Source organism: Coregonus lavaretus (assembly GCF_964263955.1).
Source record: "Coregonus lavaretus genome assembly, contig: HAP1_SCAFFOLD_2916, whole genome shotgun sequence".
Classification (NCBI taxonomy): Eukaryota; Metazoa; Chordata; class Actinopteri; order Salmoniformes; family Salmonidae; genus Coregonus; species Coregonus lavaretus.
The window spans coordinates 37,712-59,801 of record NW_028164294.1 but is presented as its reverse complement, the minus strand read 5'-3'; the positions used below and the strand labels follow the sequence as shown (position 1 = coordinate 59,801).

Sequence of the window (22,090 nt, the reverse complement as noted above, 5' to 3'; positions counted from 1 at the left end):
AGCAACGGGGCTGGCAGGTAGGATTTAGTTACTCCCGGTCTCTGGCCCACACTCCAGTACAGTAGGTGGCGGTAATGCACCATAAAGTTAGATGCCAACCGCCGATAAACCCCACTAAAGAAGAAGAAGGAGAACGACAGCCTGGGGGGATTGTTTTGAGATGGAGTTACGCCGGGATGCCACCGGGCCGCAAGCAAAGTTGGGCGTAGAGGAATATCGGGACAGGGACACGGAAAGGTGGATTTCTGAGGAGGAATGGAGGGGGGAAAAGAGGAAGAAGAGGTTGAAGAGAATGAGGAAAGCAGAGGTTGGATTTGAATTTGAGGAAGATGGCGATAAAAGTGTAGATGGGGTGTCGAAGAAGATTGGTGCCAAGTGCAAACAAATTGAGCCGTGCGCCAGACCGAGTTCTGGAAGTGAAATGGAAGTGAATGAGGGTGAGTTAAATGAGGTGGAAGGTGTGGTGAAGAGCTCGGAGCCCGAACACGGCATCGATGGAAATGATAAAGAAGAATCTGGTCCAGTAGGAGTGACATTTTAGGAGAAAGTGCGTTCTTGCCTTTTTGGCGGATACATTAGTGGTTTCAGAGTAGGTGGAAAAGGAGTTGGGTGCAGTTGAATCAGTGACGGTAACCTGTAGTGGACTTGTAGTGATATTTGTTTGTTTTTCTTCTCATCAGAGGGAGTGGGCGCTCCATGTTACACAACTTGGGTCAATATCTGGTTCTTGCTTTGCTCTTAGGAACAGGGCACCATTGAAAGGAGTGATTTCTGGGGTAGCGTTAAGTGTGGAGGTGGAGCAATTGAAGATGAAGATTCCTGGTGTTTGTGACGCCCGTTGTATGGTGTGACGCAGACCCAATAGTGAACGTGGTGAAACAGAGGAGTCACTGTCAGTCCTTTTGAGTTTTGAGTCAGAGTCTTTACAAGACAAGGTCATGTTAGGATATAACAGTTATCCTGTTCAAGCTTTTGTGGCGAACCCACTGCGCTGTTTCAGGTGCAACGTTTATGGTCATGTCGCAGCAGTGTGTAGGAGGGAGATTTCAAGATGTGGGAAGATGTAGTTTCGTGGATACATTTGTGTGTGTCAACTGTAGGGGTGCCTATGTTGCTGGGGATCGGAAGTGTCCGGTGCGAGAGAGGCAGGTTGAGGTGGCTAGAGTCAGAGTAGTGCAGAAGGTAAGGCCTCCTGAGCGGTGCAGCAGTCTAAGGCACTCCATCGCGGTGTCACTACAGCCTGGGGTTCGATCCCAGGCTGTGTCACAACCGGCCGTGACAGGGAGTCCCATAGGGCGGCGCACAGTTGGCCCAGCGTCGTCCGGGTTAGGGGAGGGTTTGGCCAGGGGGGGCTTTACTTGGCTCATCGTGCTCTAGATAATTGGATATCTAGATAATTTCGCAATTGGATATCACAAAATTGGGGAGAAAAAGGGGGTAAAAAAACAGCGTAGTGCAGAATGCTGAGGCAGTGAAGAAAGTAGAGGAGGATGGGTCAAAGGTGAGGGATTCTGAGAGGATCCCTGTGAATAGTACATCTGTGCCAGCACAGAGGGATAGGCCAATGAGTGATATACAGTGCATTCGGAAAGTTTTCAGACACCTCGACTTTTTCGACATTTTGTTACGTTACAGCCTTATTAAAAAATTGATTAAATTAATGTTTTTCCTCATCAATCTACACACAATACCCCATAATGACAAAGCGAAAACAGGTTTTTAGAAATGTACATAAGTATTGAGACCCTTTGCTATGAGACTTGAAATTGAGCTCAGGTGCATCCTGTTCCATTGATCATCCTTGAGATGTTTCTACAACTTGATTGGAGTCCACCTGTGGTAAATTCAATTGATTGGACATGATTTGGAAAGGCACACACTGTCTATATAAGGTCCCACAGTTGACAGTGCATGTCAGAGCAAAAACCAAGCCATGAGGTCGAAGGAATTGTCCATAGAGCTCCGAGACAGGATTGTGTCGAGGCACAGATCTGGGGAAGGGTACCAAACAATTCCTGCAGCATTGCAAGTCCCCAAAAACACAGTGGCCTCCATCATTCTTAAATGGAAGAAGTTTGGAACCACCAAGACTCTTCCTAGAGCTGGATGCCCGGTCAAACTGAGCAATTGGGGGAGAAGGGCCGTGAACCCGACGGTCACTCTGACAGAGCTCCAGAGTTCCTCTGTGGAGATGGGAGAACCTTCCAGAAGGACAACCATCTCTGCAGCACTCCACCAATCAGGCCTTTATGGTAGAGTGGCCAGATGGAAGCCACTCCTCAGTAAAAGGCACATGACAGCCCACTTGGAGTTTGCCAAAAGGCACCTAAAGGACTCTCAGACCATGAGAAAGAAGATTCTCTGTTCTGATGAAACCAAGATTGAACTCTTTGGCCTGAATGGCAAGGGTCACGTCTGGAGGAAACCTGGTTCCATCCCTACGGTGAAGCATGGTGGTGGCAGCATCATGCTGTGGGGATATTTTTCAGCAGCAGGGACTGGGAGACTAGTCAGGATCGAGGGAAAGATTTAACGGAGCAGAGAGATCCTTGATGAAAACCTGCTCCAGAGTGCTCAGGACCTCAGACTGGGGCGAATGTTCACCTTCCAACAGGACAACAACCCTAAGCAAACAGCCAAGACAACGCAGGAGTGGCTTCAGGACAAGTCTCTGAATGTCCGTGAGTGGCCCAGCCGGAGCCCGGACTTGAACCTGATCGAACATCTCTGAAGAGACCTGAAAATAGCTGTGCAGTGACTCTCCCCATCCAACCTGACAGAGCTTGAGAGGATCTGCAGAGAAAAATTTAATAAACTCCCCAAATACAGGTGTGCCAAGCTTATAGCGTCATACCCAAGAAGACTCAAGGCTGTAATCACTGTCAAAGGTGCTTCAACAAAGTACTGAGTAAAGGGTCTGAAAACGTATGTAAATGTGATATTTCCGTTTTTTATGTTTTTATAAACTGGCAAAATGTTCTCAAAACCAGTTTTTGCTTTGTCATTATGGGGTATTGTGTGTAGATTGATGAGGGGGAAAAACTGTACGATGAGTACCTTCCAATCCTCAGGGACGATGGACGGGGCCATGTACCGGTTAGTCAGAGGATGATGCCAACAGCCAATGATGTGGAAGCCAGTGATGAGGCCCAAGTGATGCTGTGTCATAAAGTTCTGAGGATGACCATTTGAAAGATCATAGTCCAAATTCCCTGTCCACACGTCCTTGACCCTATTTGACCAGGCTCTGGCAGGATACCCAAAGGTTATGGTAAGCGGTTTCCTTGAGGAGGACAAAGTGTTCGGGACACCATCGTCACCGCTGTTGATATGAAACCGTCTGTATGCTGCCCTCTCCAGGTCCTTCTGCTGTGGTGGAAAGAAGAAGAGCGACAGAGAGACACGCAGTAAACAACAACAGACAGAACCACTGTGGTTTACATAAGCCACATTTTAAATTTACAAGCATGCATACATTTTTGGGGGGTTCATTCTTCATGTCTAGTAAGCTAAACATCTCATCTTCAGTCCTTCCACTTCTCAGTCAGGCACATTTGAAAGCATTGTAAGAAATGCTGGTGTGGACACGTTTGATTACATCACTTCTTTATTGCTCTGTACAAATAAAACACTGCAATTATGAACATTAGTCAAATAAAAAACAAACAAAACATGTTCACTTAATACTTTCTCACTTCTGTTTCTGAGGAGCATCATGTTGTAACAGTATCATACATAAAACCCAGTGTCTTGTGGGCTGCAGTCAGAACAGGAAGTAGGAAGAGGTAGACAGGAAGTCAAGCAGGGAAATGGGGGGCGGGGGGGAAACAAACGTACACACGCTAACAGCCATTCTCCTGCTATACAAACTGATTAAAATATTAAGAAAATAAAGCTCTTTTTACCAGTTAGGGGCAGGACACCATTACAAACATGCTCTTTCTTTAGTCAAGCTCTGAATTATTTTTCCACAAACAGATCTGTGCTTCAGATGGGTTCAAACTGGGAAACGTCTGGCATCATCAGTGAGGACTATCAGCCGTATGACAGACGGTGCATACCAATCAATAACTGGTGTCTGCTGGTGACACCATAGAAATGAGAAGGGATCTTTATGGATGGCATATTGTCTTAGCAAATTAATATTGATCATCTCAAATGTACATCCTAAAACGTAAAAAACGAAAGAAAGCAAAAAAAAGAGATCGAAACGAAACCTTGAACGGGTTCATTGTGAAGGCATTCAGCGGGTCCATCTCTGCCACAGACAAAGACAGAGGAAGACAGAGCCATGACATCAGGCTCTAAATAAATACCATCTAGAAATATGAGTACCTTCCAATCCTTGTCTCTGTACGTTACCCTATTATCCATAGGGTGAGGGGGGGTAAGGGGGAGCTTTTCCAGTTTGACAAAAATCAGCAGGCACATCTCAAATAAAACCCTATTCCCCATACAATGCACTACTTCTAGCCAGAGCCAAGGTAGTGTATATATGGGGAATAGGGTATGATTTGAGATGGCGCCCCGCTCCTGCTTCATACAACAACAGCCTGTTGCGACTCCTCCTCCACCTCGCTCCCTTCCACCTGGATCTCAGAGTTCACCTGTCCCTCCGCTGACACCTGCACCACCCGGATCTCCACCCCCGCTTCCTTCAGTCTCTCTATGTCCTCCTCACACATCTCTGTCACCTCCCCATCAACCAACATGGCCGTTTCCTCCAATGCTACCACATCTACAGGCTCCACGGTAACATGCTCCACGCTCATCCCGTCCTCCAGTAGAAGCGTCTCTCTCCCGCCTCCCTCCTCCCCGGCCACTTCCTCTTGCGTTGCCATGGCGGCGATGACCAGTTCCTGGGTTATCAGCTTGTCGTCTGTGATGCCGTGCAGGACGCGGAGATGTTGGCGGAGGTCGTCGGGCTGGGTGAACCAGAGGTCACACATGGTGCAGTGGTTAGGCTTTTCTCCTGTGTGGGTCGTCAGGTGGTCTTTAAACAGCTCCCAGCTGTTGAACACACTGCTGCACACCTGGGGAGGGGGGAGAGGTAATTTAACAACCCAGCAAATACACTACTCAGGGAAGTAAATCAGGAAAAGCCAAGAGTGTTCTCTGCACCTGACATTCATAGAGTTTCTTGCGTCCCTTCTTGGCCCCGGCGCCGTTCTGACAGGCAGCCATGTGACATTTCAATGTGCTGTTCCTGGCAAAGCGCTCATGGCAGTCTGGACACGCAAACGGTTTCTCACCTACACACACAGGGGATAAACAACTTATTACATCCATTGCATAAATCAGGAGATCCTATTGAGGTGGTCGGATTCACATTCACAAGAACAGGTCACTCACTCATTAATGCACAATCAAAGAGATCCTACTCAGAGAGAGAAGAAAGGTGTTGTTGAAGTAAAGTGCTGTTGATAAGTGCAATGAAGTGCTGTTGATGCTATGTTTTAGTCTGCCTAGGAACTACAAATGCACATCTGCATACACCGATCGAGTGCACAAAACATTAGGAACACCTTGAACAGAACAGCCTCAATTCGTCAGGGCATGCATGGCTCTACAAGGTGTCAAAAGCGTTCCACAGGGATGCTGGCCCATGTTGACTCCAATGTTTCCCATAGTTGTGTCAAGTTGGCTGGATATCCTTTGGGTGGTTCATTCTTGATACACCCGGGGAACTGCTGAGTGTGAAAAAACAGGCAGTGTTGCAGTTCTTGACACACTCAAACCGGTGCGCCTACCATATCTCGTTCAAAGGCACTTAAATATTTTGTCTTGCCCATTCACCCTCTGAATGGCACACATACACAATCCATGTCTCAATTATCTCAAGGCTTAAAAATCCTTCTTTAATCCGTCTCCTCCCCTTAATCTACACTGATTGAAGTGGATTTAACAAGTGACATCAATAAGGGATCATAGCTTTCACCTGGATTCACCTGGTCAGTCTGTCATGGAAAGAGCATCTGTTCCTAATGTTTTGTACACTCAGTGTGTAGTTAACTCTGGCACTTCTACAAATATGAACTTGAACCCCTGAATGAATCCCTCTTGGTATGATAACTCTTACCAGTGTGCTTTCGTAGGTGCTCCTTGAAGTGTCCAAAGTGGTCAAACTGCTTGTCACAGTACTCACACACGTGAGTCTTCTTCTTCTGGCACTGGCTGCGCGACAGCTCCTCCGCCTCGTAATGTAATGTGTTCAGGTGCTGTTTAAGCGCCCCCTCCCGCGTGTACGCCTTCCCACAGTGGCAACACGCATGGGGTTTGTCCAGTGCGGCCATGTGAGCGCGCATGTGCTGTTTGAGGTGGTAGTAGAGGCGGAAGCTGCGATCACATTTGTTGCAGCGGAACATCTTGTCCAGCTGAGAGATCTGGACCTCGACCACCTCCAGACTCTCGAGAGTCTTGGGAGCTGTCACTGTCTCCTCCTGATACACCACCTCCTGGATCAACCACACACCAATACCATCGTTTATTTTTCATTATGTATGGATGCATTGAGATGAAAGGATGATTTGTTTTGAGAGATTGTAAACCTCAACAAAACAAAAAAATTGAATCAAGGTTGGTCACGGTCCTTCCAAGTGTGTTGTTTTTACACATGCATTAGACAAACAGAGTGCTTTGTTTACCTCGTCCAGTCCTTCCTTCTTCAGGACGTGCAGCGTTAGCCCCCCCTGCTGGTACTTGCTGGTGATGTCAGCAAGCAGAGCCAGGGCCGAGTCGTCCGAGACTGCCTGGGCGTTCCGAGCAGCGTCCACCACCTCCTCCAGCCCCGTCTCCTCCACCTCGATGGTACCCTCCCCGATCTCCACCTCAATCTCCACCTGCAAGGACAGACTGGGGTCAGCACAGCAATACGTATCAGGAGGAAAGGATGGATGACGAAGAGGATAATTTGGGACACTTTTTAGCACTTTATGCACATCATAATTCTATGTCATAACAACTATAAACATAATGTGCCATTGTATATCTCTAACCTGCTCCCCCTCCACTGACGGAAGAGTCTCAGCGATCATGTTAAATGTCTCAGATATCTTCCTCTTCTTGGCCTTGCTATTCCCCGCTGCCAGAGCCTGGGAGAGCTGGAAGAGGGTGCCATCACCCATCCTATGAAGAAAGAGAGAGAGGGTTCTATTCATTCAAAGTGCTTTACGTTCCAACAGACAGGGATAAAATACCATTAAAACAAGAATAGAACCCAACATAAGACCACACCAAAAGGGGGCTAGCCTTCAGAAAGTATTCACACTTATTGGCTTTTTCCACATTTTGTTGTGTTAGAGCCTGAATTTACAATTTATTAACATTGAGATTGCGTCACTAGCCTACACACAATACCCTATAATGTCAAAGTTGAATTATGTTTTGAGAAATGTTGACAAATTATACAAAAATGAAAAGCTGAAATGTCTTGGGTCAATAAGTATTCAAACCCTTTGTTATGGCAAGCCTAAACAAGTTCAGGAGTAAAAAATTTGCTTAACAAGTCACTTAATAAATTGCATGGACTACCTCATTTCTGTGCCCCACACAATTATCTGTAAGGTCCCTCAGTCAAGCAGTGAATTTCAAACACAGATTCAACCACAAAGACCAGGGAGGTTTTCCAATGCCTCTCAAAGAAGGGCACCTATTGGCAGATTGGTTAAAAAAAGAAGCAAACATTGAATATCCGTTTGAGCATGGTGAAGTTATTAATTACACTTTGGATGGTGTATCAATACACCGTCACTACAAAGATACAGGCATCCTTCCTAAACCGCTCAGGGATTTCACGATGAGGCCAATGGTGACTTTAAAACAGTTACAGAGTGGAATGGCCGTGACAGGCGAAAACTGAGGATGGATCAACAACATTGTAGTTACTCTACAATACTAACCTACATGACAGAGTGAAAATAAGGAATATATATAAAAAATATTCCAAAACATGCATCCTATTTGCGATAACGCACTCAAGTAAAACTGCAAAAAATGTGGCAAAGAAATTTACCTTTTCCCTGAATACAAAGCGTTATGTTTGGGGCAAATCCAACCCAACACTGAGTACCACTTCATATTTTCAAGCATGGTGGTGGCTGCATCATGATATGGATATGCTTGTCATCGGCAAGGACTAGGGAGTTTAGGATAAAAATAAACGGAATAGAGCTAAGCACAGGCTAAATCCTGGAGGAAAACCTGATTCATTCTGCTTTCCAACAGACACTGGGAGACTAATTCACCTTTCAGTTGGACGACAACCTAAAACACAAGGCCAAATATACACTGGAGTTGCTTACCAAGTGAGTGGCCTAGTTACAGTTTTGACTTAAATCAGCTTGAAAATCTATGTCAAGATGTGAAAATGGCTGTCTAGCAATGATCAACAACCAACTTGACAGACCTTGAAGAATTTAAAAAAGAATAATGTGCAAATATTGGACAATCCAGGTGTGCAAAGCGCTTAGAGACGTACCCAGAAAGACTCACAATGTAATCACTGCCAAAGGTGTTTCTAATATTTACATTTTCGTCATTTAGCAGACGCTCTTATCCAGAGCGACTTACAAATTGGTGCATTCACCTTATGATAGCAAGTGGGACAACCACTTTACAATATATATATATATATATATATATTTTTTTTTTTGGGGGGGGGGTGGGGTAGAATATTTTCTGTATTTCATTTACAATAAGTTTGCTGACATTTTTATGAACATGTTTTCACTTTGTCATTATGGGGTATTGTGTGTGGATGGGTGAGAGAAAAAAAACAATTTAATCTATTTTGAATTCAGGCTTGATAGATTAATTATTAATGACTAATTATTACACCCTGAAACTGTGTATAATGTGTGAGTGTAGGACCAGTAAAGGCTATGGCATTGAGCCACTATCTAGCAATGTGAGTAAGAGTCAGGCCAGACAACAAAGACAACTGAGAAACTAAGATAAAGAGGCCTCCCAATTTAGGGAGGGGAGAAACTGTTATGAAAACATGGTGCAGAATATTGTGAGAACGGCAATAACTGAGTAAAGCAGGGAGTAGGATATGTGTGTGTGTGTGTGTATGTATGTGTGTATGCATGTGTGTATATGTGTGTGTGTGTGAACTGAAGGTCAGTAGAGCAGTTTTAGAGTGGAAAACTACAGCCCGCCTACAGAGGGAAGGGATTTATTTTTGTATGACGTATGAGTATAAAAGATGGACTCTGAAATTGTGATGGCAGAATTCTCAATGAATAAATATCTCTGACCATGCAGACCGGGACTCTGGCCGTTACTTAAATCCCAAAAGACTTACAACCTTTTGGGAGACGCACAGAGACACTAAAATAGTTTGTTAAATAATTCACGTAACAAGGCTCTAACGCAACAAAATGTGGAATAAGTCAAGGGGTATGAATACTTTCTGAAGGCACTGTAAGATGTTATAATGGCAGTCCAACCTGTTGTTGAGGGCCTTGATGGCCTCCTGCATCTGGAGGTACTCTGCTGCCTTCCACACGTCGTTGACCTCCTCTGGCCCACTGACAGCCAGCGTAGCCGTGTACGTAAATTCCATCAGCTGGTGGAAAGCTGAGTTACTCACTCCTGCACAACACAGGGGATTGATGGGTACATTGGGTTATCGCGTGATAGTCTATAGTTATTATGAGAAGTGGATGTAGGCCTTTGTTTTGTTTCTCAGGGGCTATAACGCTTTCTGCTATCGTTTATTTTCTTGATTGATTGATGACAGACAGACAGACGTCAGTGGATGCGTCAGTGGTTCAGCAGTACATACCTTCAATCTCCACTAGTGGCTCCTGTGTGAAGTCCTGGAAGAACTTGTGGAAGAACTGACTGCACGCTGCCAACACTGCCTTATGAGCCCTGAACTGGTGCCCTACAGATCAGAGGTAAGATGAACACATGAATGGTACAGCACATAACAGAATCCTTCATACAATGTGGACATTTTTCCTTAACACAATGACATTAAAAAACGTTTTGTTTGTTTTACTATTAACCTACATGGCTGAAACGAGGCTGTTTTTGTATGAACAAAATATATAACTAACTTTCAGTCGACAAGCTAAAGATGCACCTTCACTTTCTGCAATACAACAAACATCACTGGGGATGAGCTTACCGTCCACTATGAGAGTGATGTCTGTGAACTGGTCCAGCTGTCTCTGTTCATTCAGTTTGTCCAGCATGACTTTATAATGGGCTGGGAACTCATTACCACACTCCTCCTCACCCTCATCTGCCATGGCTCAGCCCCTCACCTGGGCACAACGAAGAAATCCATGCAGAGATGGCACACTCTTCACATCACCAGTAATGACAGACTATGTGGTCTGAGTGCACAATTACATTTGGGCAAACAAGTAAAATATGAACAACATGTCACAGCCTATTGATCGACAGACAGTAATGTAAGTTTAACATTTTGATTGAAATAAAATGTTATCATTGGGCATTCTGTAGCTTTTATGAATATATATATATATATATATATATATATATATATATATATATTTTTTTTTTTTTTCATCTTTATCTGCCAATGTGGGCATTATTTGAGGGAACTAATGCTATGTTTGTGGTATGTACAAAATGGTATTTGAGTATTTCTGATTTTTCATCATGAAATATGATGACGTTCGAGGCGGGAAAATCGCGTCAACCTCATGTATTATCCAATAGAATATTACCGATGCAAAGAGAAAGACGTCCAATTCAGCCAATCATGCGTTTGACAGCAGTGTGATTTGCATCAAGTTGACCAATTGAAAATAGCAGGCAATGCTAACGGGTAGCTAGCTAGCTTAGCTGCAGCAGAAGGCCTCTGGCTATAATTGAGGGACGTAAAATCAAACTTAACGATATATATATATATATATTTAATCACAATGTGTACCTAATAATACCAACGCTACATCATGGGTTATAAGAAACAGCAAATAATCCAGTTAACGTTAGCCAACAAGTTACAGTAGCTAATAATTTCAAATAGGCCCGTAAAGGCTCTCGCCATTTCGAGTTTGACCATCGCCATTACGTCATCAAATCGCGCATTAAAATACACTTTTTCCTGACACATTTCCTAATTTAGACATCATTTGGCCGAAATATTTCACCTCATACATCAGAAAACATACCTCAAGTTAGGTTCTGCCGCTTTATTAAGTTGTTTTTGCGTATAGCTCTCTCCCCACTCTTGCAGCGTTGCTCTTCTCTCCTTCGTCTAAAAAGGGCGGTCGCTCAGTCGGGCCTCAGAGTCCCAGCAGTCACTGCAAACTCCAGAGGACGCCGAGGAGCGTTGCTGGGCAACAAATGGACGTCTCTCGTTCGGTTCACCGGAACCCTGGCACCTCGGTTCGGTTCTCGGGTCCAGTTCCATTTCGGTATCAGCTCCTTCCCCCTTTTTTTGGTATAGACAATTTATTTAATTCTTCATATTCAACACAAAACAACCATACAGTACACCAAACTATACAGAAACACACTAAAATACAAATGGAGAGTATTTTTTGTTTAGTTAGTTTTTTCTTCTGATAGGTGATAGGCTATTTCATGGCCATTATATTATTTTATGTGCCTTTAAGGAACAACAATAATCTTTCCCATATCTTTTTTGAGTCTGTCTCTATTATTTTCTCCAGTCTTTGCTAACATGATTTCATATGTTGTTTTAATCAACATATTCATCCATTCTGTAAACATTGGATTATTAAAGATTTTCCAATACCTGAGGACCAGCCTTAATTAACACTGACATAATACCTAAGCATAATATTTTTCATTCTGTCTGGTTATGCCACGCTCATGTGATAGTCAAAAACTAGGAAACTGACATTTTCGACTTGTTAACTGGTTATACAAGTGCTGCGTTCAACCAGCTAGCAAGTCAGACATTTTCGAGTTTCCTAGTTCCGGCTAGCATGTGAACACGGCATAAATCCCTCTCTTTTCCAACCTGTCACTTAACACAGGGTTTCCCAAACTCGGTCCTGGGGACCCCCTGGGTGCACGTTTAGTTTTTTGCCCTAACACTAGACAGCTGGTTCAAATAATCAAAGCTTGATGATGAGTTGGTTATTTGAATCAGCTGTGTAGTGCTAGGGCAAAAACCAAAACATGCACCCCAAGGGGGGCCCCAGGACCGACTTTGGGAAACTCTGACTTAACAGATAATGGGCTCGTTTGAGTGGATGGCAGAAGCAACCGACTGCAGACGAAAGTCGAGGAGTGAAGTTGGGGGAGGTGCATCTGCTACAGCGCTCAAAGTCAGACCCTGATGTGGTATTCCAACAGCAATAAGGCTCAGTGCAACATGGCAGTGTTGCCATTGTTTGTAAAAGTTTTGCCAACCAACACACATATCACACACTCACAAATATAAATAAATATACAGTTGAAGTCGGAGGTTTACATACACCTTAGCCAAATACATTTAAACTCAGTTTTTCACAATTCCTGACATTTAATCAGAGTAAAAATTCCCTGTCTTAGGTCAGTTAGGATCACCACTTTATTTGATGAATGTGAAATGTCAGAATAATAGTAGAGAGAATGATTTATTTCAGCTTTTATTTCTTTCATCACATTCCCAGTGGGTCAGAAGTTTACATACACTCAATTAGTATTTGGTAGCATTGCCTTTAAATTGTTTAACTTGGGTCAAACGTTTCGGGTAGCCTTCCACCAGCTTCCCACAATAAGATGGGTGAATTTTGGCCCATTCCTCCTGACAGAGCTGGTGTAACGGAGTCAGGTTTGTAGGCCTCCTTGCTCGCACACGCTTTTACAGTTCTGCCCCCAAAAATTCTATAGGAATGAGGTCAGGGCTTTGTGATGGCCACTCCAATACCTTGACTTTGTTGTCCTTAAGCCATTTTGCCACAACTTTGGAAGTATGCTTGGGGTCATTGTCCATTTCGAAGAACCATTTGCGACCAAGCTTTAACTTCCTGACTTATGTCTTGAGATGTTGCTTCAATATATCCACATAATTTTCCTTCCTCATGATGCCATCTATTTTGTGAAGTGCACCAGTCCCTCCTGCAGCAAAGCACTCCCACAGCATGATGCTGCCACCCCCGTGCTTCACGGTTGGGATGATGTTCTTTGGCTTGCAAGCATCCCCCTTTTTCCTCCAAACATAACGATGGTCATTATGGCCAAACAGTTCTATTTTTGTTTCATCAGACCAGAGGAATTTTTTCCAAAAAGTGAGATCTTTGTCCCCATGTGCAGTTGCAAACCGTAGTCTGGCTTTTTTATGGCGGTTTTGGAGCAGTGGTTTCTTCGTTGCTGAGCAGCCTTTCAGGTTATGTCGATATAGGACTCGTTTACTGTGGATATATATACTTTTGTACCTGTTTCCTCCAGCATCTTCCCAAGGTCCTTTGCTGTTGTTCTGGGATTGATTTGCACTTTTCGCACCAAAGTATGTTCATCTCTAGGAGACAGAACGCGTCTCCTTCCTGAGCGGTATGACGGCTGTGTGGTTCCATGGTGTTTATACTTGCATACTATTGATTGTACAGATGAACGTGGTACCTTCAGGCGTTTGGAAATTGCTCACAAGGATGAACCAGACTTGTGGAGGTCTACCATTTTTTTTCTGAGGTCTTGGCTGATTTCTTTTGATTTTCCCATGATGTCAAGCAAAGAGGCACTGAGTTTGAAGGTAGGACTTGAAATACATCCACAAGTACACCTCCAATTGACTCAAATGATGTCAATTAGCCTATCAGAAGCTTCTAAAGTGTCACGGTTTCGGCCGAGGCTGCCTCTCTTCCTTGTTCGGGCAGGCTTCGGCGTTCGTTGTCTCCGGAATACTAGCTGCCACCGTTGTATGTTTCATGTTCGTTTGCTTTTGTCTGTTTGTTGTGACACCTGTTCTCGTTTAGTGTAATTAGTGTCCTATAAGTTTCTCGTTGTGTTTGTCTAGTGTTGTGTGTGATTGATTTATTTATGTCGTGTGTTGTGCTTGTATATTGCTTATTCGCTCGGTTGAGCTTTACTCCACTGTGTTGGAGCGTTTACGCACATGTTTAGTGCGCCTTTTGTTTTGTCGCCTTCGTGCGTAGTTTTCGCCTTCGGGCAAGTTTGTTCGATTTTCCTTGTTGGAAATTGCACTAAAGTCTTTTGGACTATACTTTGGTGTCCTGCGCTTGATTCCACCACTACACCCACCTACAGCATTCCTGACAGAATCACACACCATCAAGAATGGAATCAGCAGGAGCCGCAGCAGCCCAGGCGACGCTGGAGGACAAGGTCCGTGAACAGAGTGACCAGATCCTGCAGATGGGGTCCGCACTGCAGGAGGTGAACACCACCATCCGAGGCTGGGGGACTCCTCCACCGCCATCCTCTCTGCCAGCACCATCGGCCAGTCAGCCCATTCCCGCTCCGGAACCCAGAGGAGTTCGACTCTCGCTCCCGAGGGCCTACGATGGGACCGCGGCCGGGTGTCAGGGATTCCTTCTCCAGGTGGAGCTGTACCTGGCCACCGTGCACCCGGCGCCCTCGGGACATGAGAGCGTGTCCGCCCTGATCTCCTGCCTTTCCGGGAAGGCGTTGGAATGGGCCAACGCGGAGTGGAGGAGGATCGACGCGGACACCATCACCTACGACGAGTTCTCCCGCCGCTTCAGGGCGGTGTTTGACCATCCCCCGGAGGGGAAAGCGGCGGGGGAGCGTCTGGTCTTCCTCCGGCAGGGGAAGAGGAGTGCCCAGGAGTTCGCCCTAGAATTCCGTACTCTAGCGGCGGATGCAGGGTGGAATGAGCGGGCTCTCATCGATCACTACAGATGTAGTCTACGCGAGGACGTCCGTCGGGAGCTGGCCTGTAGGGACACCAGCCTCTCGTTCGACCAGTTGGTCGACATGTCCATCAGGCTGGATAACCTGCTAGCTACCCGCGGACGTTCCGAGGGGGGTCCGTCCATTTCACCCTCCAGCGCCTCCGAGCCGTGCCCCATGGAGCTCGGGGGCGCTGGCGCTAGAGAGAGGAGGGGTCGGCTTACGAGGGGGTCCATCTCCTGCACCAACTGTGGTCGGGGAGGACACACCGCGGCTAGGTGCTGGGGATGGCTCCTAGGGGAGAGGACGACAGGTCCCGCACTGGGGATTCCTTCCAGGTGAGTAGGCGCCCCACTCACCCAGAGCTCTCTGTTGCACATTTCTGTATACCTGTGCGTTTTCCACAGGTAACACCTCATTCCCAGCATAAGGCGCTGGTAGATTCAGGCGCGGCTGGGAATTTTGTTGATAAGAAGTTTTGTTTAGCCTTAGGGATTCCCCTTCTCCCTGTTGATGTCCCTTTCCCCGTTCATGCCCTAGATAGCCGTCCGTTGGGTGCGGGCTTGATCAGGGAGGTCACTGCGCCACTTAGGATGTGTGCGCATGGGGGTCATCAGGAGATGATTCAGCTATTTCTGATCGACTCGCCTGCGTATCCGGTGGTGCTGGGCATGCCCTGGTTGAGTACCCATAACCCATCTATTTCGTGGCAGGAGAGGGCTCTGATGGAGTGGTCTGCCCAGTGTGTGGGTCGATGTTTGGGCGTTTCCGTAGGGGCTACCTCGGTGGAGAGTCCAAACCAGGTGCCCGCATTGCACGTTCCCCCTGAGTATGGGGATTTGGCTATTGCGTTTAGTAAGTCGAGGGCGACGCAGTTGCCGCCCCATAGGCAGGGAGATTGTGCGATAGACCTCCAGGCAGGAGCTGCGCTCCCACGGAGCCATGTGTATCCTCTGTCTCAGGAGGAGAAGAAAGCTATGGAGACTTACATAGACGAATCTCTGAGACAAGGATACATACGGCCTTCCACTTCCCCTGCGTCCTCGAGTTTCTTTTTTGTGAAGAAAAAGGATGGTGGTTTACGCCCGTGCATCGATTACCGTGGTCTCAATCAGATCACGGTGAAGTACAGTTATCCACTCCCGCTGATTGCGACCATGACTGAGTCATTGCATGGGGCGCGTTTCTTCACTAAATTAGATCTCAGGAGCGCGTACAACTTGGTGCGCTTCAGGGAGGGCGATTAATGGAAGACAGCCTTTAGTACCACCTCGGGCCATTACGAGTATCTTGTCATGCCATACGGGTTGATGAACGCTCCGTCAGTTTTCCAATCATTCGTGGATGAGATCTTCAGGGACATGCAGGGGCAGGGGGTGGTTGTGTACATAGATGACATTCTCGTGTACTCGCCTACCCATGTCGAGCATGTGGCCCTGGTGCGCAGAGTGTTGCGGAGGCTGGTGGAGCACGACCTGTATGTTAAGGCAGAGAAGTGTCTGTTTTTCCAGGAGTCGGTCTCCTTTTTGGGGTATCAGTTGTCTGCGTCAGGGGTGAAGATGGAGGTAGACCGGGTGTCAGCTGTGCGTAATTGGCAAACACCAACCACTGTGAAGGAGGTGCAGCAGTTTTTGGGGTTTGCGAATTACTACCGGAGGTTTATCCGGGGTTTTGGACAGGTGGCAGCTCCCATCACGTCTCTTTTGAAGGGGGGTCCGGTGCGTCTGCAGTGGTCTGCCGAGGCGGACAGGGTGTTTGGGAGGCTGAAGGACCTGTTTACCTCGGCCCCGGTGCTGGCGCATCCGGATCCCTCTTTGCCATTTCAGGTAGAGGTGGACGCGTCTGAGGCCGGTATAGGAGCCGTGCTTTCACAACGGTCAGGCGCGCCACCTAAACTCCGCCCCTGTGCTTTTTATTCCAAGAAGCTCAGTCCGGCGGAGCGAAACTATGACGTAGGGGACAGGGAGCTGTTAGCCGTGGTACAGGCCCTAAAGGTGTGGAGGCACTGGCTTGAGGGGGCTCAACACCCTTTCCTCATTTTGACGGACCACCGTAACCTGGAGTACATCCGGGCAGCGAGGAGGCTGAACCCTCGCCAGGCAAGATGGAATATGTTTTTGACCCGGTTTACATTTAAGATCACGTACATCCCTGGGTCACAGAACGGTAAGGCAGATGCACTGTCTCGGCGGTATGACACGGAGGAGAGGTCCGTGGAGCCCACTCCCATACTGCCGGAGTCGTGTCTGGTGGCACCGGTAGTGTGGGAGGTCGATGCTGAGCTCGAGCGGGCGTTACGCACCGACCCTAGTCCACCGCAATGCCCGGAGGGTCGGAAGTACGTTCCGCTCGAGGTTCGGGATCGATTGATCTATTGGGCTCACACGTCACCCTCCTCTGGACACCCTGGTATCGGCCGGACAGTGCACTGTCTTAGTGCCAAGTACTGGTGGCCCACGTTGGCAAGGGATGTGAGGGTTTATGTTTCCTCCTGCTCGGTGTGCGCCCAGTGTAAGGCGCCTAGACATCTACCTAGGGGTAAGTTACTACCCCTGCCCGTTCCACAACGACCATGGTCTCACCTCTCGGTGGATTTCCTTACTGACCTTCCTCCTTCACAGGGGAATACCACTATACTGGTCGTTGTGGACCGGTTTTCTAAGGCCTGTCGTTTGCTCCCCATGCCGGGCCTTCCTACCGCCCTGCAAACTGCCGAAGCACTATTCACCCATGTGTTCCGGCACTACGGGGTACCCGAGGATATTGTGTCTGATCGAGGTCCCCAATTTACCTCCAGGGTCTGGAGAGCCTTTATGGAGCGGTTGGGGGTCTCGGTGAGCCTCACCTCGGGTTACCACCCGGAGAGTAATGGGCAGGTGGAACGCGTGAACCAGGATGTGGGTAGGTTTCTTAGAAGATACTGCCAGGACCGGCCGGAGGAGTGGGCAAGGTACGTTCCCTGGGCCGAGATGGCCCAGAATTCCCTACGCCATTCCTCCACTAACCTAACCCCTTTCCAATGTGTGTTAGGTTACCAGCCGGTTCTGGCACCTTGGCAGCAGAGCCAGATCGAGGCTCCTGCGGTGGATGAGTGGGCGCGGCGCTCGGAGGAGACATGGAACGCTGCACACGTCCACCTGCAGCGGGCCCTCCGACGTCATAAGGCGAGCGCCGATCTCCACCGCAGTGAGGGACCGGTGTACGCACCTGGTGATCGAGTCTGGCTCTCTACCAGAAACCTGCCCCTCCGCCTGCCCTGTCGGAAACTGGGTCGGCGGTTTGTAGGGCCATTTAAAGTCCTGAGAAGGTTGAACGAGGTGTGTTACAAATTACAACTACCTGTTGAATATAAAAGTATTAACCCCTCGTTCCATGTGTCCCTTCTCAGGCCGGTGGTAGCTGGCCCACTCCAAGAAAGTGAGATCAGGGAGACTCCTCCGCCCCCATTGGACATCGAGGGGGCACCGGCGTACTCCGTGAGGTCCATCTTGGATTCGAGACGTCGGATGGGGGGTCTCCAATATCTAGTGGAGTGGGAGGGGTACGGTCCGGAGGAACGGTGCTGGGTGCCGAGGAGAGACATTTTGGACCCGTCTCTCCTGACGGAATTCCATCGTGGGCACCCGACGCACCCTGCTCCGCGTCCTCCTGGTCGTCCCCGAGGCCGGAGTCGGCGCACGTCTGGAGCCGCGCGTCAAGGGGGGGGTACTGTCACGGTTTCGGCCGAGGCTGCCTCTCTTCCTTGTTCGGGCAGGCTTCGGCGTTCGTTGTCTCCGGAATACTAGCTGCCACCGTTGTATGTTTCATGTTCGTTTGCTTTTGTCTGTTTGTTGTGACACCTGTTCTCGTTTAGTGTAATTAGTGTCCTATAAGTTTCTCGTTGTGTTTGTCTAGTGTTGTGTGTGATTGATTTATTTCTGTCGTGTGTTGTGCTTGTATATTGCTTATTCGCTCGGTTGAGCTTTACTCCACTGTGTTGGAGCGTTTACGCACATGTTTAGTGCGCCTTTTGTTTTGTCGCCTTCGTGCGTAGTTTCCGCCTTCGGGCAAGTTTGTTCGATTTTCCTTGTTGGAAATTGCACTAAAGTCTTTTGGACTATACTTCGGTGTCCTGCGCTTGATTCCACCACTACACCCACCTACAGCATTCCTGACATAAAGCCATGACATCATTTTCTGGAATTTTCCAAGCTGTTTAAAGGCACAGTCAACTTAGTGTATGTAAACTTATGACCCACTGGAATTGTGATACAGTGAATTATAAGTGAAATAATTTGTCTGTAAAAAATTACTTGTGTCATGCACAAAGTAGATGTCCTAACCGACTTGCCAAAACTATAGTTTGTTAACAAGAAATTTGTGGAGTAGTTGAAAAACGAGTTTTAAGGACTCCAACCTAAGTGTATGTAAAGTGGAAAATACGGAGTGTAGGTGTTGGTAATGTTCTCAAGTTGCGCCGTGATTGGCTGGGTGGGGACACTACGTCACTGCAAAATCTACGGGGAGAGCTCGAGAATTCAAGCCCCTTGGGTGCTGCCATAGACTTACATTAGAAGTGCCCATCCAAGAAGGCTCAAGGTCATTGGCCACAGATAAAATGACGTCAAATCACGTTATATCTACTGTAGCTTTGATTGGACTGATCATGTCAACATCATTCTTTCAAAATCTTAGCTAGCAAGCTAGACAAGCAGTCATCATCATGAATCATGTTGACAATCTACTGGCAAATCCTTTTCAATCCTTGTCATATGAAGAGAAATTATAGATAAAACGTATCAGTGCTCATCAGGACATTGGACATAAACATTACACAACAAGTTGGAAATCGCAAATTCAACAATGAGTGGTTTGGAAGGAATCAGTGGCTAACTGCAAGCGTTGCAAAGCAATCACTAGACTGCTATTCAGTGGAGTAGGTGTGTGGTCCAAGTCTGGGTTTAAGGGTATTTTTTCCAAGCTTAAAAGGATAAACATTCAACGCCAGAAAAGTTTGAATACATTGGCCATGCTGTCAATCCAGCATGACTTCTGCCAAGTTCAAAAGAACTGGAAACTCGGAACTGGGAAATCTCAGACTTCAGTGAGTTCAAGACAACTGGGAACTCTAAATAAAAACGAGCTCCTACTGGGAAAATACGTTTTGAAAGGTCATCCAACTCGGAATTCCAAGTCGGGAAGTCGGGCCTCTTTCTAGAGCTCCGACCTGAAGATCACTGACGTCATGATTCGACCTTGTTTTTTTCAGAGTTCCCAGTTGTCTTGAAAGCACCATAAATCCAGAGAATGCCAGACTTTGATGACAAAGTTTGATGACAAAATTTGCCCAAAAGGACCGCTGCGCCACCTTACTGTTCAAGTGAGCACAGCACAACAAGGTGAGTCCTAAAATATATTGTATGCTGCTTCATAAATGATGTAATACGCCAGGGAGATATGTATACTGTAGCTAAGAAAGTAATAGTAAGTGTATGTTGTGTTGTAAGCTGCTGGTAGCCTATGTGCCTCACACTAATAATTTGGTCCCTTTCCCCCTCATAATTTAGCCTGTTCTGACTTGGTGTTCTCCCTACACACCCGTTTTAGAGAAATGTAATCATCAAATATTGTAAGACCTTTCATTGACCGTTTATATGCCCCCTTTATTTATCATACAGTTCTGACTTGGTGTACAGGGAGAAAACTGTAAGAACAGCCCATCTTCTGAATTCTGTCACTGTACATTTCAAAAGTGCTGAACCAATTGACTATGTCTGCCCTAACTCGCTCATTAATGTCTTAATCGAAATTACGGATTGCCTCTTATCCGCTTGTCATCCCTTTATGCCATAGTTAGAACATCTCAATATTCAGTAGAAACCACATTTGTTTAAGCAAGTCAGCCATATCAGCTATATATTTTTTAAAGGCAGTAAATGAGGCTGAATGAAACTGTTTCGCTGCCAGACAAGGCTCCACTGATAGCCAGGTGTAGCGGTGGTAAGGATTCACTTCATGGTGCTGAAAAGAAAGCTCCACTGTTGGGACAGCTTTATGTAGGCCCTAACAGTTTATGGACACCGTTTGTCACCATTATAGTGCAATTAATGTATTTTTTAGTTTTATGTTTGTTTTTGTTTGCCCCACCAAGATTTAGATGCTAAAATCGCCACTGGATAGAACAATGAGCCAGATATTTCACCGGATGTATAAGTGTGAAGCATCCAATTGGCATTTCCACTCACTACCAAATATGGTGATGAGAGGAAGCCCAGTGGCCGGCAGCGGGAGAAGATGGAGCGAGTTGGATTTTGGCCGACATTATGCACATTTACACATCAATGAAACATTTGATCTCAATACAGTTTCCTGTTGCCAAAACTAGAATATTTTACGAACAGAGTGGACTAAGGTTTGTAGATTTTACCATTTGCCAAAGTAAATGAAAAATTGCGTTGTTCAGAAGGAGTGCAAGGGCGAATTGAGTAATTGCACACCAGTGGCGGTCCGTGCCGTTTAAGATGAGGGAGGACAATTTATTTTTCATGAACATGGCTTTATTTCTATTACAGCATATTGGATGACTGTCATTCATATTCCATTCACCCAGTTCAATGTAACAGCAATAGGTTCAGGCTACTACAAGATACTCTAATTTTCCCTATACCCATCATGAGTTTGCTACAGCCTATGAATGAAAGTTTACAACATAGGTACACACAGGTTGAGATAGAAATTTGAGGTGATAGACAGTGACACATGGACAGACAGTGACACATTCAATACTACCTTGCACACTCTTGCCAGCATCTAGCTGATACAGGGTGTAATCATTAGTCCAACATTTGCAAACAAGAGTTTCTATTGGACAAATTCAGCTATGTTTATCCCCGTTTTGTTCAGTTTCCTTCCGTTTAAGAAACATTTTTCAACAGAATGGGCAGAATGAAGGCTGGTTTAGGCTGGGTTTCTGTATATCACTTTGTGACATCTGCTTTGTGACATCTGCTGATGTAAAAAGGGCTTTATAAAAAATGTGATTGATTGGTTGATTGAATACACCCCTGATCACACGTAAACACAGTTCACTTTCATAGCAGCCATGTTGTATTCCTTCTCGCATCTATGTGCACTCCTCCTCTCACCTTTTCCCTTCGCTTGTGGACTTCAATACACAACACATCAGCTGTATGTGACCAGGTGAAAAAACCTTTCCAAGCCAAACCATATCATAACTGCTACAGATAGCCTACAGTGGGGAGAACAAGTATTTGATACACTGCCGATTTTGCAGGTTTTCCTACTT

The 22,090-nt window shown here is 46.4% G+C and overlaps 1 protein-coding gene across 1 annotated transcript; it reads right to left on the bottom strand.

Moving 5' to 3' along the window:
* Positions 1 to 3,592: 3,592 nt before the first annotated feature.
* LOC311117241 (zinc finger protein 131-like) lies at positions 3,593 to 11,238 on the bottom strand. Its single transcript, XM_084192214.1, has 9 exons — positions 11,151 to 11,238; positions 10,136 to 10,274; positions 9,788 to 9,889; positions 9,450 to 9,594; positions 6,996 to 7,125; positions 6,645 to 6,839; positions 6,080 to 6,455; positions 5,122 to 5,252; positions 3,593 to 5,033 (listed from the first exon to the last, which is right to left on the bottom strand). The coding sequence occupies exons 2-9, from the start codon at positions 10,257 to 10,259 to the stop codon at positions 4,539 to 4,541; spliced, it is 1,698 nt and encodes a 565-aa protein (XP_084048340.1). The 5' UTR covers positions 10,260 to 10,274; positions 11,151 to 11,238; the 3' UTR covers positions 3,593 to 4,538.
* Between the last annotated feature and the right edge of the window lie 10,852 nt (positions 11,239 to 22,090).